Source organism: Oreochromis aureus, linkage group 12, assembly GCF_013358895.1.
Source record: "Oreochromis aureus strain Israel breed Guangdong linkage group 12, ZZ_aureus, whole genome shotgun sequence".
Lineage (NCBI taxonomy): Eukaryota > Metazoa > Chordata > Actinopteri > Cichliformes > Cichlidae > Oreochromis > Oreochromis aureus.
This window is the reverse complement of record NC_052953.1, coordinates 5,611,890-5,627,270: the sequence shown is the minus strand read 5'-3', so window position 1 is coordinate 5,627,270 and position 15,381 is coordinate 5,611,890. Positions and strand designations below refer to the sequence as shown.

Below are 15,381 nucleotides of genomic sequence, written 5' to 3'. Positions count from 1 at the left end.
CTCAGAGAATTAGTCATTCAAGTCCATTTCCAACATCAGCTCTGGGCTGAGAGACGCTCAGCACGGTTTGGAGCTGTAATTAAATGTCAACAAACAGCTAACATTCTCTGAGTAATAGCGCAAGGACTAAATTGGGAGAAACTGGGATATTTTTCACTATTTTACTTGGAGTGAATCTGTAACAGTTAATGGCCAAAAAATAATGAGCATAACCGCGAGCTGCAGCCCGATCATTTAGTGTTATGTCTCAGAACCAGCCTACTAACGAACAGATTACGGACAGAAGGCGATGCCATTTCACACACTTGATAACCAACAACATTTTCATAAACACAGGAAAAAGACTCAAATCAAACTGGCTCTAACTGGGATATCTAACCTCTGCCCAATAAACAAGAGTCCTGTACACAGAAGGTGACCTTCAGTAACCCTGAAGAGACCCTGACAGCTGAGGGAGGGTGTATGTGACAGATAATGACAGGAGACAAACCCCTGGACTGCTGTAAATCCTGCTGGATATAATGGCCGAGGCACAGCTGCAGCTGAGAGGCTCGACAGCAGGAGCGGCTCTTATCAGCCAAACCGCAGAGGCCACGCTGCTATCACCTCCGGCCCGAAAAATGCAGCGCTCAAGGGCAGCTCCTCACTCTATCAGGCGAATCGATTCCCAGAATAATGCTCCTATTCATGTTCCCGTAAGTGTTGCCATGCAAACCAAACAGTCTGTGCTAGTAGAAAAATAAGTGAGAGACTGATGCTCTAAAAAGGGGAGTTCAATGCCATCTCGAAATGGCTTCAACAGAGGAAACTACCGAGTCTGAAACCCGACCGTCTATTTCAACATGACTAGAAGCTGAATCTAGCCTCAAAATGTCGGTGAAAATGAAATCTTAAAGTTCATTTGAAGGTTTCTCCAGTGAAAACGGACAGAAATGCTCGTCTCTCAGTGATTCTGGTCAGTGGTATTGAAAAGTTATGGTCTCCTTGCACGTTTATAAAGTTGATTTTGAGATTTTACTGATCTCTTTTCCAGCTCGTCTGGGTCTGGCTCCAAGCTGCACAACTGATATGTTGAGCAAATTGTGAACCATCTCGGAGCTTAGTATGTTTTAAAATCGAGCTTTAAATCTAGAGTTTAGTCTGTTTTTGCCATAAGAGATTTAGTCTTCAGTCTGAAAACTGGAGTGTTTTCCTACTGACCATTACAGGAGAGCCAAGAAGCAGGTGACAGTGTTTTCAGTTTTCCTCTTAAACTGAAAACAGTTTTACAGTTTGAACATTTGGGCTCGATCACGCTCCTTGTGAATAAATGAGAAAAAAGTTTCTTTTAAATCAGTTTTAGTTGCAGTTTGACTTAATCATCATAATTTACTGATGTAACAGCTGATTAACAAAAGGACTGATAAGACATTCAGTGGGGGGGTTCTCATAAAACCTTATAAATCCAGAAGCAGCCCTTTCGTTTCACTTACATGTATCTTTTCCTCGCATGCCTTCAGCCTGACTCAGTGTTTCATCAATAAAATCAACACCACACCACGTTTTAAAATCCCCGCTATAAACAATTAATGACACGCCAGACAAAGCAGGGTCACAGTTAGATGTTAATTATAGAAATCACACTGAAACAGAAGCACTGATTACTTTTATTTATAGAATCCAATTTACCCACTGTGGTTAAAAACAAAAACTAAACAAACTGCATCACAGTCATTAAAGCGGAGGAAGGGGTTTTTGGTTATTTTTAATTTACCGGCAGCTCTCCTGAAGATAACGATGCAAATTTAGTCTCTTAGTGTTTCCACTGAAAACTACAAGATGTTCAAAGTGAATTATACAAATTATTTCTTTTATCCTGATGTGTCAAGACGTTCAGGCATAGTAAATTCTGGGAAATAACTTGATACTTTTTAATATGGCATGTGGATTTTATAGTTTAAACAGAACCTATTCTGCTTATTTCTCTGAGTCGACATTCATAATGATCCTTGATCATCTCATGCTGGACCTTCCTCTGTCTGAAATAAGCCACTTTAGCCCACTTTGATCACAAGTTAATGCACAGAAAATGTACCATATATTTCTCTCTCTCTGTAACAAAGCTGCAAAACTTATGAAAATACAGTTAAAAGTTTAAAATGTAAGCTCTCAATCACCTTTTCCAAAGCATGAACATACACTAACCCAGTGGTTCCCAAACTTTTTTTGCTAGGCCCCCCTTTATTTTACAAGAAAATTCAAAATCAAAGTGAAGTGGCTGTCTACAAGTAACAGACAGTGATGATGCTGCTATCATTTTAAGAAAGAACTGATATAATTATAAATATAATCTGGAGCATCTGAGCTGAATAACATTCTTTAAACAGTGCTCTGAATCGGTTACACTGATGGTGATATAAATGAAAAAACTACAGAAGGGTCCACAGGAAATGTCTGGCATCTAGAAACGGCCTCCTCCACACTCTACATTCACCTACACCATCCTGGCTGTGAATGACCATGAATGCATATGTGGGCTGGAGGAATGTGAGGCGAGTAAAAGTGTCAGGACCGAGTCACGAGGCAGGGAGGATAAGTTTCCAGAAAGAAGGAAAAGGAAAATTAAGCCAAATAATCCTTGTTTTAGAGTTGTTTTAATGCTCAAACAAACTGGTTTATATTAAACACAGTGATTTTTTTTCTTGGCTTTCTTTGGCCTGACTGTTGCCCGGTGTTCCAGTACAGGAGTCGGCTCAGCCCTCACATTAAATGGTAATCTTACCACTCTAATGTACCAAAGCAAAATCCTAGTAGATTTACAGAGGGCTGAAACAAAAGAGGCTTGTCCAGCTGCTAAGTGTCGTTTTTAAGGATTCCTGCTGGCCAAGAATACACAAGGAGGCACTTTGGTCTAAGACTTTTAACAGTTTTTAGTTGCTGGGTAGTTTTTAAACTTGTACTTTTAAATAAGGAGGTCAAACCAGCATTCGTGATGGATGTTTTCAACCATTTTGAGTCCCCGTTTTCCTGCTTCCAAAAAACTCTGGTGTTTGTTTTTGTTTCCATGACAGATTTTGAGGTTATCTTCTACCCTGATCCAAAACATAAACTTAGATTATAAACTTATTACCACTGACAAGATGACCCAAGCTCTCTCACGGCTATTACCAAGAAGGCTGCAGAGTTTCAAGATTTTCTTCTAGAAAAACTTTATTTAATCTGTATAGACTGAGCTTCTGACTGCATCAGGCTTAAGCACAAACAGCTTGAGTGTCTTTAAGGGTTACTCCTGCATGACTCCATCCAAAAAGGAAAATCACTAGGATTTTAACTTTAAAAAAGTAAACCAAATCCAAAACGTTTTTATTCATTACACAGTAAATTCAGGAAAGTTCATGTATTTTCTATTAAAAAGGCAGCACAGACTCTTGCACTGCCCTAACTACATGTGGCCCACATATGCTTACATGCACAGTCATCTATCAAAGGGTGAAGGAAAAACAAGGAGGCGACAATTGGTGCTAAATTTTATCTTCAGCAGGACGAGGCGGCTAGCTCCTTCCTGCACCTGCCATGGCAGGTAGGTAAGTATGACTGATCATGGAGGATCGTGTAGTCTTTCATGATTTAATAAGGTAAAACACACACACACAAATGTATGCACTCAGGTGTGTGTGTTCATGTTAATCAGGGATGTGCATAAATACTCAGACATTTAAAAGCTGCTATCTTTGCTAATCTCACACTGTGTATGTTTTCAACATTAAACATAGCCCAAACATTTCAGCAACATTTAAAACACGATTCAATTAAAGGTTTCATATAGCTCTGAAAATATACAAGAAATATTTATTTGTCTAATTAACTCTGTGGATTTCAAGTGTGCTCAGTATTAAACATTTTCTAAAGGGATTCTGTGTTTTTAGACTCCTCAACTAGTCTAATTTCATAGCAAACATCCCTAATGCTAATTAGTTTATAAAACAACCATAACATGTTAAATGAGAAAGGCATACCATGAGGTAACAAGCTTTGGACCAGAATTTTCCTGCTTCTCAACAAGTTCTTACAAGTCTCCTGATCATAAACATGACCTTTGTTAACAAAGCTCTTAGCACTACCAAAAACAATGGCCACACTTCTAATGACCCACGCAGACGTAAACAGGAACGATTCTCTATTGAAATTTAAAGTTATTAGAGTCGAGAGCATCAGCATCAACTCCCAGCCTCTTCACAACAGCTGGCTGACCTCTTCATTAGTTCGAAAAGACAATCACATCCCAAAATTTAAAAAAAGAAAAAAGTTTATCTCAAATAACAAACCTCCTTCTTTCTATCTGATAGTGTATAGGCTTTATAAACACAGCTAACTGGCACAGGAACAGGCTAAAATAAACATAAGGGCTGAAGTAAACCTTGAGGCTGCGCCAAATCCCCCCAAGGCCAAAGAGCGTGTGTGTTCGGAGGAGTGAAGCTACAAGGCTCATCAACAGCAAACACACCTGCTTCGAAAGTGACCATTAGAAATCCCCTATGAGGCAAAGTCTAAATGCAGATCAAGAGAAACTCTCAAGAGAAAACCTGCCCCCTCCCCCAAAAACAATCAACAGCTGAACAAAGGCAACAATAGCACGCGTCCATTTCAACTCCACGGCACAAGCCGGTGACTTCCCCTCGCTAACAATGAATGCTGAAAGGCGGTGAGATCATTTGGAAGCGGGGTAAGACACAGAAGAGGGGAGGAGGGTGTAGCCGAACTCTTTAGCTGGTAAACACTGAGGCACTGAGGGGGTCTCTGCGAGCAGAAGGCTGGTTTATGCGCCAAAGTCATTACTCATCTTCCACTGATGCTTCTGAACAGCTAAAGTGTCGGGACGCAAATGCAAACATACAATATAATTTCCAACTTCTCTTTAAAGTAATTTGTCCAAGAGCTGATGTTTTAGTTTTAATCAAGCACCCTGAACACTACAGCAGGTAGATATGCAGATACTTTCTTGGATAAGACAATAAATGTAACCAGATGCTGGCAAAGTCATGAGGCGACCAAAGACTTTAGTTCCCATCCAGTGCAGCAGGGTAGATGTTCAAATAACTTTCAGCTGTTGGCAGCAGAGAGAAAAGGAGATGGCCAAAGACACTGGGATATATCCCCCGATAACTATTTAAATAATTTACATTTAAGTCACAAGTATTAAATGGTAAATGGCCTGTATTTGTATAGCGCTTTACACGTTCAGTCATCCACTCATTCACACACTGGTGATGGCAAGCTACATTGTAGCCACAGCCACCCTGGGGCGCACTGACAGAGGCGAGGCTGCCGGACACTGGCGCCACCGGGCCCTCTGACCACCACCACTAGGCAACGGGTGAAGTGTCTTGCCCAAGGACACAACGACCAAGACTGTCCGAGCCGGGGCTCGAACCGGCAACCTTCCGATTACAAGACGAACTGCCAACTCTTGAGCCACGATCGTGCCCAGTATTAGTGAACCAAAAAGGAGCTAAAATCATAAAACAAAATTTCTTCTTATCCATAAAACAAAAATACATAAAGACACGCCCACTTACTTCCAAATTAACTTTATTCCAGCAGTTTCTCCATCATTTCTTTTCCAAACTAACAACAACACAAACGGTCTATTTTTGTCCCTGTGCTTCTGCCATTCAAAAGCTGACTTTGGACATGAACAGATTTTGCTGAGAAATTAATTTGACAGACCAGCCGTGGGTCACAGAACTTCTGATTAGATTTAGGAGATGACCTCAATCTACATTTCCTGTAATCAGATTTTTTTTTTTATTAAGTTGGCTTGTTTACAGTGTCAAAGAAGATTCAAAGTGACAGCAGTGACTGTGGATCACCAAACAATGGAGGATGGAGTTTATTTTCTTTCATTGTTTTTGGAATTATACTTTCTACTAATTTCACTCAAATTTAATTTTTTTCCTATAAAAACTAAAATAAGACCTTGATTTAACCCTCGGCTTAGGACATTTCTCCTCATGTGTTGCCTCAAACTGTGAGAGAGAAAGGTATTAATCAAGCCAAACTGGCTTGGTCATTTTAGCTATGCCATTATCAATCACACTCACAGTTTAATTGGGAAAATGAACCTCATATGCTGATCATGTTCAAACAGAGCTGATTTTCATATCCATAAATCATCATTGATGCAAATTAAATGCTAATTAAATTTGACTGTAAAACTTCTCAAATATCAACACGACGTGGATTCAGTCGTTTATGTCACCCTGAGTCAGACAAGCCCAACTCAAAGTCCACTCTGCTGTTGACTCTGGAGCTTTTGCACATATCTATGCAGACGTTTGGTGTCGTGGAAAGTTTAAACGCTGACATTTCCATTGAGCAAGCTCGTTCTGCTGATGAGGACTGTCTGATACGTGGGAAGGCTCCAGAACAAGCAAAGTTTTATTTTTTAAGACATCCTGCAGTTAGGATTTCTTGCTTTACACTCTGGGAGTCAGAGGACATCTGCGCTAAAATCTAAAATATATTTTGAAGGATATAACAAAAGATTTCAGTAATTTTGCATTCCCAGACTTCAAGTCTGTATCGTGAAGTTCCCTGCTGATGCAAATAGCATTGACTCAAGGTCTGCTCACTAGCTTATGCTGGAGGTTTTCCTCAGTATCACTTAACTGTTGCTATCTCAGTCACTTTTTTTTCTAATGATAATCTTTCAGCACAGCTGAAACCTGTGGAAGAGAAGAAGAAGAAAAACAATCCTCTGTGGCTCTTCACATCCTCATAAAAGAGATACGGTCAGGTAACTAATACCAGCAGCGATCCAACAGAAACATGTGGTTAGGCTACAAAAACAGTGTGACAGAAATCCCAATTAATTCTTAAGTGATAACGAGTACTTTCATCATTTTGTCCCGCAGGAGGTTTAAACGTTACTTCTTACAAGCAAAACCTCTCAGCTGTGTCCATGCACAGCGCATTAAAGACCTCCATCCTCCCCCTCTGCTCCCAGTTAATCCCGCCGAATTAAATCAAATCCCTCCAGAACCTTCTCTCCTGCTCTGACCCACTTTGTAACTCGCTCAGTAAAACAAAATAGCTGCTTTAAACGCAACAGGGTTGTATCTGCTTTGTCTTAAAAAAAACTTCACCTAAATCCAAACTTGAACTCACAAGTTTTAAAGGCTACAGAGGGACACCAGTCAGCCGGCTCATTTTTCCCTCTCAAGAAATGGTGATGTCCTCTAACGCCTACCAAAATAAAGCAATGCAAAATTGTTTCTGCAAAGATTATACTGATGTCAAAGTTTTTCTTCAGGTTTAGATAAACATGCTGCAGCAGACAGACAGCAAGTGCAGAATCAGGCAATTTGAGCAAAGTTGGAGAATCGAGTATTTTTCCAGGCGTCTGGCCTTCACATTCCAGTTTCTGTCTGCTGCTGAGATCCAGCCCTCGACTTTCTCTCTTCAAAATGAACCCCAGAAACAAAAGCTCCTCTGTGCCGAGTCGGACGGTCCGGCTCCTGTTCCTCACCGCGACACTTAACCAAACTTCCGGCTGTCGGGGTTTATCTTAAATAGGAGCATATCATAAATGGCATCCCCATGACTCAGGCCAGAGAAAGCTGACTGAAGTCACTTTTTCTTCACTGTAAATCCGGGTCATGTGGATATAATTACACAATGAGACATGCACAGAGGAAACCGTAATCCAGCATTGTGCACTGTCCAGTTTTTGGTTTATCTGGATCTGATTGTGTTTGAGATCATTTATTCCATGTGGGGCTAACCGGTGCTGCAGTATCATAACATACATCTGGGACTGCTCACAAGCAAGGCTGAGTCACTGTTAGCTCCGAGGACAATCAGATGATGACAGAAAGAACGAAGTTCATGGAAAATGTTTCAGCAGCTCAGAGTCTCTCAGTTCGCCGTCACTCTGCGCTTCTAAAACTAAAGACTCCTAAGTACTCCCCGAGGGTAGCTGCCCACTGAGGCGCTACTCTCACTGTCAAGGCCTTTCTTTCTGTTTGCATTCACACTGTTACGGTGCGGCTGGCATAGCAACAACTACAAACACAACAAGATGGACAACTGGAGGTGTGTGTCTATTAGGGATTGACTGATCTGATATTTGATTGAATATCAGTCCGATCGACACATCGGTTCAGTTCTGTGTTGTTCTGTTTACTGCACCACATGTCAGCAGCAGCAGCCTTTTTAAGTAAAAATAAAACATATTTTCTGTTGCCCCTGTAGGGAAACAATGACAGCGTCGTGCTGAACGCTGTCCAAGGTAAATTGCATTGTTTTTCTTCCTTTGAATACTCACTTAATTAAGTTTGGAATTCCAATTTCCCTGCTTTGTTCTAAAGTTAGGGGATATTTTTGGTTAATAGCTGATGTTTACATTGATTTTTTTTAAATATGCTGATAGCTGGTGCTGCAATAACATGGAGAACATTCACTAAACACTAAGGGCAATGATCTATGAAAAAGTCCCTGCACTTACTTCCTTCCTAAACCGAATCAGATCCTGTAAGCACAAAGGTGAACAGAGTCCCTTGAACCAATTGCTCTGGGAGTTGCTTCGCTGGTTCTCTGATGTTCTCTGCAAACTGATTTGTAATTGAATGAGCTGACAGTTTGAAGTGCTCACTGTTTCTCTTGAGACGGGCTCGATAAGCAGCAGTCTTTGTTCAGCAGAGTTTTATGAAAGGTTCGCCCACTGATCCTGCTGCTTTGCTAACGGACTGCATCGTTGGTAATTATGACTATTTTTAGCTTGAATGCACTGTTGTATACTGTTTGGCTTATTGCATCTGTGGCCAAGGGGGCTTCTTGGCTTCTGTGAAAATTAGATTATACAGGGTTGAAAAAAAAGAAGCAAAAACACGGTTACATAAAGTCAAACAAAGCTGGTAAAGAAAAAGAAGAAACAAAGCACGATGCACAAACAGCCAAGGTCCACACTGTTACACAGAGAGACCGCTTAACTCTTAATGCAATACATTTGTACCAATCAAATGGCAAAAAATAACGAGAAACCCTCTGCTAACTGAGGTTAACAAAGACTATCCTCTTCAGCTACACGTGGACAAGTTGTGGTTGTATGCACAGTCACCCCTCAGAGGCCCATTTTGAGCCAGGAAAAAAAAACTCTGCATGAGTGCAACTGTTTTATTATAGGGTAGAAAAAAAGCAATTCCATCAACCTTGCCACATCAGTGGGTCAGTTCCTGCAGAAAGATACAAAATGTTGTAGAAGTAGGTCGATAAATGTAACTTGGTCAAGCACATCAGCTTCAACCTCAATTTTAAACAGGCATGCATCATTTTTATGCCTTTATTGTAACAAAACCGATTTTACAAAGAACCAAAATGCCCATTAATCGCCCTAAACAATCATCCAGTCGTGACACAGCACAGCATCATTTTGTTATTAGCCTCACACTGCAGTAACTTCATCTCGCGGCACACCTCCATTTCAAAGCCACTCGATCCTCTCAGCTATACGATACAGTGCATTGAGGCTGATGTTGCTGGTTACATGGAGCCAGAGGGATCAACAAATAGCTCAATCTGACCGCCGGCAGCACCACACCAGCCCCAGTGACCCCGTCATGCTGCAACACAACCTCAGCATCAAATAACATTCACGGCTTGTGCAGCAGGAGGGGAATAAAGGCAGTGATTGTGGAGGAAACCCCTCAGCCTCTGCAGGAGGGGGATTAGGTAATTGTGTTAGAGCAGAGGATTAGATTAGAGCAAAGGGACGAAGCAGAACAGGTTAGTAGGGGATGGGAGACCAGCAGGGGCACACTGAGCCAAACGGGGGGGGTTTAATAATGAACCTCTGATACCAGTCCAGTCTGACTGAAGAGACACCGGAAAGTAAAAAGAAGAGAACATGTAATCCAGGTACACAGACTGGAATACATGGTCTCCATGGTGACGTTGCCATACAATCCTTGGCTCCATTTAAGACCAATAAATATGATTACTCATCCTCCCAACCTTATGTGATCGAATGTTCGAGATGTATGGAGCACAAGGCTGGAAAACGTTTATTTAATCCAGAACAAAGGCAATTTTTATAGTTAGCAATGAAACCATATCTATGAGCCTGGGTTTAAAGAGGACAGCTAGGCGGGGGGAACATGAGAGTTAGAGATATGAAAACAGTGTAGTGATAGAGAAGCAAAACACACGTGATCTTCATATACTGCAGGGACGATTTCCTGTTATTAACTGCTCTAAATTTGCAGAGCAAAGAAAATATTTGCATACCCATAAACCTCTATTTAATTCACAACAGAACACAGAAAACATATCATAAATATAACATTTTACACAGCATTGAAACTTTCGCGCAATTGGGCTTGTAGTGTGTTCAGTCTTCTAAAGTCAAACAAGTTAACATGTTCCGGTTTAGTTTACTAAAGAATAAGATAACTCTCCCTGTGTTTGAAGAGTGAAGCATTTAACCTGCATTCTCTCTAATGCCCAGCAGGGGGAGACTTTTCTAGTTGCACTGACTAGTCAGATTCTTTATGAATAAATACCCCTGCTGCTCACTTGATCTATGACCCTAGCAAACGCTTTCCTGATGAGTTTGTGGTATCAATCGTTAGTTTTACGTCTTTTAAAATACATTTTATAACTTAAACTGCCACACAGACTCAAAAACCATAAAGCACAATATATCTCAATCTCATTAGTTTGTTCCATCTCATCTCAAACCAGCAAGATGGTGACAGCGAAAAAGTTCACTCTGAGGCTTTAAAACCTCATTAACAAAAAACTGAATGTGGTCACACATAGCTCCGTGCAGAAGTCCTGCTGAACCGCGCTGGCTCATGCAATGTGACAGAGACTGAAGTTACAGGGGCACCAGCCAGTGGCATCCTAACATTGTTGAACCAGCAGGCAACTGCTGTTGTACTTCAATGAAATAAAAATAATTTGTTCAATCAACTAACATTTTTAGTGCCAACTAGTGGCTATGTCCATCTTTCATGTACAGGCTATGATCTGAGCTCTACTAGCATCACAATTCAACTCTATAGGAACACAAACAAGAGTCTAATTCTTGATTGTCCATCTGAGGTCTAAGACAGTGATCAACCCAACCTCTAAAAACTAGGGCCAGGGTAGTGAAGGGTTGGTTTTTATCGCCTATGCTGACTTAGACAACAGAGGGTTCACGTTACTGTGTTAAATCTGCTCTTTAGCCCTCCTAGAAATATAAATACAGTACACACAACACAAACACTTCAGCAGCTGTTACAGGTCTGTTTGTTAGTAATATGTAGTGAAAACACGAAATACAAATTAGTAAATGATTAATAATGCGAGATGCTGTCATCTTTTAATGGCAGAAATATGCAGTTTTTCTTGTTTTCATTTCAGTAAAAATAACAGCTGCTCAAGATTTAACGGCTCCAGTGATGCAGACATATCAGAGCACAAATAATAAGTGAATGCAGACAATGACGTCACCAACTACACCCCAATTTAATCAAGCATCCACTCAATTAAACCTGGACCGATCCACGGAGGCCCAACCCAGAACTCAGAGGCTCACGGTTCCCTCGGAGGGTGTTTTTGATGTAATACACACTGAAGTCATTCTGCTGCGTGTGTGCTTTTACTTTTAGATTCACTTTGATCGTGACCTGAACATGTAAAAGCATCTGATTCGCTGGCTGCAGCTTCTATATCTGAAAACCTGCTTGTTTCTTCGGCTTTCTATGAAATTACACTAAAGTATTTCTGCTTCAGATTGCTGATTGGACAAAAGAAGCCATGTGTAATCTTTATCATGACAACTATTCTAACAACGAAACAATGACTCAAACAGCTGGGGTAATGATCTACAGATTAATCTGTAATTACAGTAATCATGGCCACATTTAGAACTGCAGCGGAGCTTCCTAAAAATGATACAACTAACTGAATGGGTTTATATTTGTCTGATGAATTAGATCAGAACCAAAAACAAAATCTTAACTTCGCTCCTTTGTTAGGTGACTTTGTTGACCAATCAATGAATCATGTTGCTGCAGTAACAGGCCACTACATCCTGTAACAACTAGTGAAACTGTAAATAACACGATTGATTCAATGTATGCCCGCACATGTGGAAAAACCCCTAGAAGTACAAGCGACCGATGCAGAAAGCATCGTTCTGCAAAATGACAAACAGAACGACCACTCTCAGTATCAAACGTGCAGATATTTCATGGCATTTGGTGAGGTTTGACTCAACAACACCTGCACAGGAGGGTTTCAGTATCAAAGATAATCAGAAGGAGGGAGGCGTGATAACCACAGGGCTGAAAGGTTCAATAACAACATGAAAAAGCAAGTCATCCTGTAACTGTACTCTAGTGCCAAGCAGCACCGCAGCATCATATTAGATTTCCCTGTATTGTTATGTTTGTTATGAGACTGTATTAACACTGTAAGATGCAACCAATCAGCAGCTTTATACTGATAATCCGTTTACAAGGCTTAAAAACACAGGATTAGAGCGTTTATGGCACATTGCATCACCTGGGTGACTCACCATGTTGAATGTAAGCTTATTTAACGCAAATTTAAACATGTTTTATGGGCATAAAAGTAGATAAAGCTTTGAAATACGAGGATATAAAGCAGAAACATCATAAATCTCTGTTTTAACGGTAAGAAAATGTTTCTTTAAGAGCACAAGTGTTGTGTTATTCCTCCAGAATCGCAACCGAAGCCTGAAAACCTCTTTGGATCCACCCTCCTCCATGACAACACAACAAACCGCATCAGCTAACGGACCTCTCCTTGCCTCCTCACCCTCCTCCTCCTCCCCATCCTCCTCACCTCCACCAGCGGCAGGTCAGGGTCCAGGTGGGTGAAGCTGTGCAGGACCACCGGGCTGCGGTCTTCAACCACCTCTAGCCTCACGCCGTCCCAAATGTTCCGCACCCTCCACGAAGAGTCAAACATCTCGAGCAGCTGGCCCGGCTTGACGCTACGCGCCTCGGCTTGCATCCCCGGGAAATAGACCATGGATGCCCGCAGAGTTCAGTCACACCCCCGCGCTGACATTTCTAATGTTTTTTAGGGCTCCCACAGACACACACTGCCGCTACCGCCTGAGGTTAACGCTTCTGTGTGATCATCGCCTCTCTCAGTACAGTTTATCACGGCTCTGACTCACACCGGGGCTTTTCTAAACCCCGCCCCCAGCTATCGGCGCCTTCAGGGCTGTCGGATAAACCAAACGCACAGGCTGGCTTTAGCGAAAATTATGTTTTGTCTTGTATTTAATCCCACAAATTATACACATTTTTAAAAAGTTATAACTTTAATTATATTAACGTGAATACAACTTTGCAAAATTGCTGTTAAACATCTAACACGTACTCTTCATGGAAAAGGAACAAACTACTTCTTTCATTTACTTATTTTTCATTTACACAGATGTAATGAAATGCTATTAACGATACTTTAATGTTTATAACTACGGTCGTCACCATATCAGACTTTTACTTTGTGCTAAAACAAAACAAAAACAAAAAACACTCTACGGTTATTGTTGTTATATTTTTTAGTCCATTTATAATAGTTTTCATTTTTCTCTTCTCCAGTTAGTTTACAGAGTGAGTTTGCTCATTTCAGTTAATTTTTTCATTGTTGGAAAATATTTTTGTTTTACTTTAATATTTTTTAGTTTCAGCCCTAGTTTTAGTTTTGGGTTGTTGTTTTTTTGTTTCTTTGTTTTTTAAATATTATAATCTGGAGGTTCTCTATCAGGGACAAAATTAAAATGAGTATTACAACAGAAACACAGTTTGTGACGGCAGTGGACTCACAGACATGCAGACAGCCTATTATCTCAATAAGCACATTCCCCAAAGCCTCATCACTCAAATTAACAGACCAGAAGTAATGTTATTTAATCTGCATTTTAATTTTATAGTGATTAATTTTCTAAGGTCACAAAATTATTTTATTTAATTACAGAAGTTTATATTTGCTTTTAACTTTAATTTCAAGTTTCCCACATTTTATTTTATCACACCTAAATTTAGGTAACTAAAGTAACCTGGGGCGACACAAGCATACTATAAAGTTGTTATGTATGAAACGGGAGTCTGCGAGACGTCCCTGAAGGCAGCACTTACTCCCCCGCTCTTACTCATGTGTCTGGGAAATGACGGCGCTGTTTGTGCCTTCACTGTGGCAGGAGGACTGTGTGGGAAAAGAAAACAGTGAAGTCTGCTGGAGTTACACTTTTACCGTGAGCCCAGAGCAGCTCAGCAAACAACACGAAGCTTCCCCCACCTTCTCCTCCACTGTTACACTAAAGCACAGCTTAAAGGTGGCGTACAGTTTAAAACAGTACAGTGCTGCTCTAACACCTTTCAAAAGAGCAACTTTGTACTTTTCACTTAGTTTTCCAAAGATTGATTATGCATTAATATAAAAAAACAAATTACCTGTGAGTATGATAACTCGTTATAAAAGTCTAAGTCACACTTCAGGAGTTTTACTGAGATTATAGCTCTTTAAAGAGATCATTTAATTATAATTGTTTAGGGGGGGTTTTTTGTGTCTTTTTAGGTTAATGGTTTGAGTTTTAAACATATTTGTGGGAAGATGACAAATAAGTATGTATTTAAATGGGAAAAAGTCTAATTTTGTGTGTCTAAAATCTAAATTTTTCAACTTACATTTTAGTGTTTAACATTTTTATTCCGTTTTATTTTGATTAATCAAATGTATTGCGCTTTTACTTTACATAAGAAGTATATTATATTATTTTTTTATTTAGATCTTCACTTATTGAGCTTTTTAAATTTTACTTATTAGATTTTTTCATTTTTGTAATTTTTACCCTATTGATCTATTTAGCTTTGTCGCTGTTCTTTTTCTAGTCTGTTTAAGCTGTTTTGTCATAAGCTGCTGTAACTCTTTGCCAACTTTTAGAATAAACACATCCTGTCTGATCTTACTATACTTAGAAAATACAACAGGGAAAATCAGCAGGTCCTCAGATGAAAAGCTTGAATAATTTTTCCAAAATAAATGAGCTAAATTACAGATTAATATCGAAATAGCTCGCTGACCAAACTTTTCAGCTGCAAACAATTAGGAGCAAATGAAACAAATCCTCACTGAAACCACCTGAACACAAAGATCTCAATGTTATATAACCTTATCCTGCACACACCTTTTCAAAGCACTGCTGCACACCATAAAAACAAACAACCTGACTTTAACAGTCAGAAAGCACCTGAAAGCACCATCAGGAAGTCCCTGTTAGTAAACTGAATTTATTTGTGTTGTGGTTCAACAAACGCATCTTGGGGGAATTTTAGGGTAAGACTTCAGAGAAAGAACCTGAAGACTTAACGTCTAACG

The 15,381-nt window shown here is 40.1% G+C and overlaps 1 protein-coding gene and 1 long non-coding RNA gene across 6 annotated transcripts in view; one reads left to right on the top strand and one right to left on the bottom strand.

Annotated features, from left to right (window-relative positions):
- The window catches only part of LOC116316301 (ral guanine nucleotide dissociation stimulator), a 58,479-nt gene that overhangs the window by 17,245 nt on the left and 25,853 nt on the right, over positions 1-15,381 (bottom strand). For 3 of the 5 annotated variants that reach the window (XM_039620565.1, XM_031734845.2, XM_039620566.1), the window contains exon 1: positions 12,835-13,169. The exons of the other annotated variants lie outside the window; for them this stretch is intronic. In XM_039620565.1, the coding sequence (XP_039476499.1) occupies positions 12,835-13,023 (189 nt within the window). In that variant the 5' untranslated portion in view covers positions 13,024-13,169. Of the gene's footprint in view, positions 1-12,834; positions 13,170-15,381 lie in introns of those variants that run through there. 5 annotated transcript variants of the gene reach the window in all.
- On the top strand, positions 12,214-12,861 carry LOC120443026. Its single transcript, XR_005615075.1, has 2 exons — positions 12,214-12,554; positions 12,711-12,861. It is a non-coding gene; the product is annotated as an uncharacterized LOC120443026 (long non-coding RNA).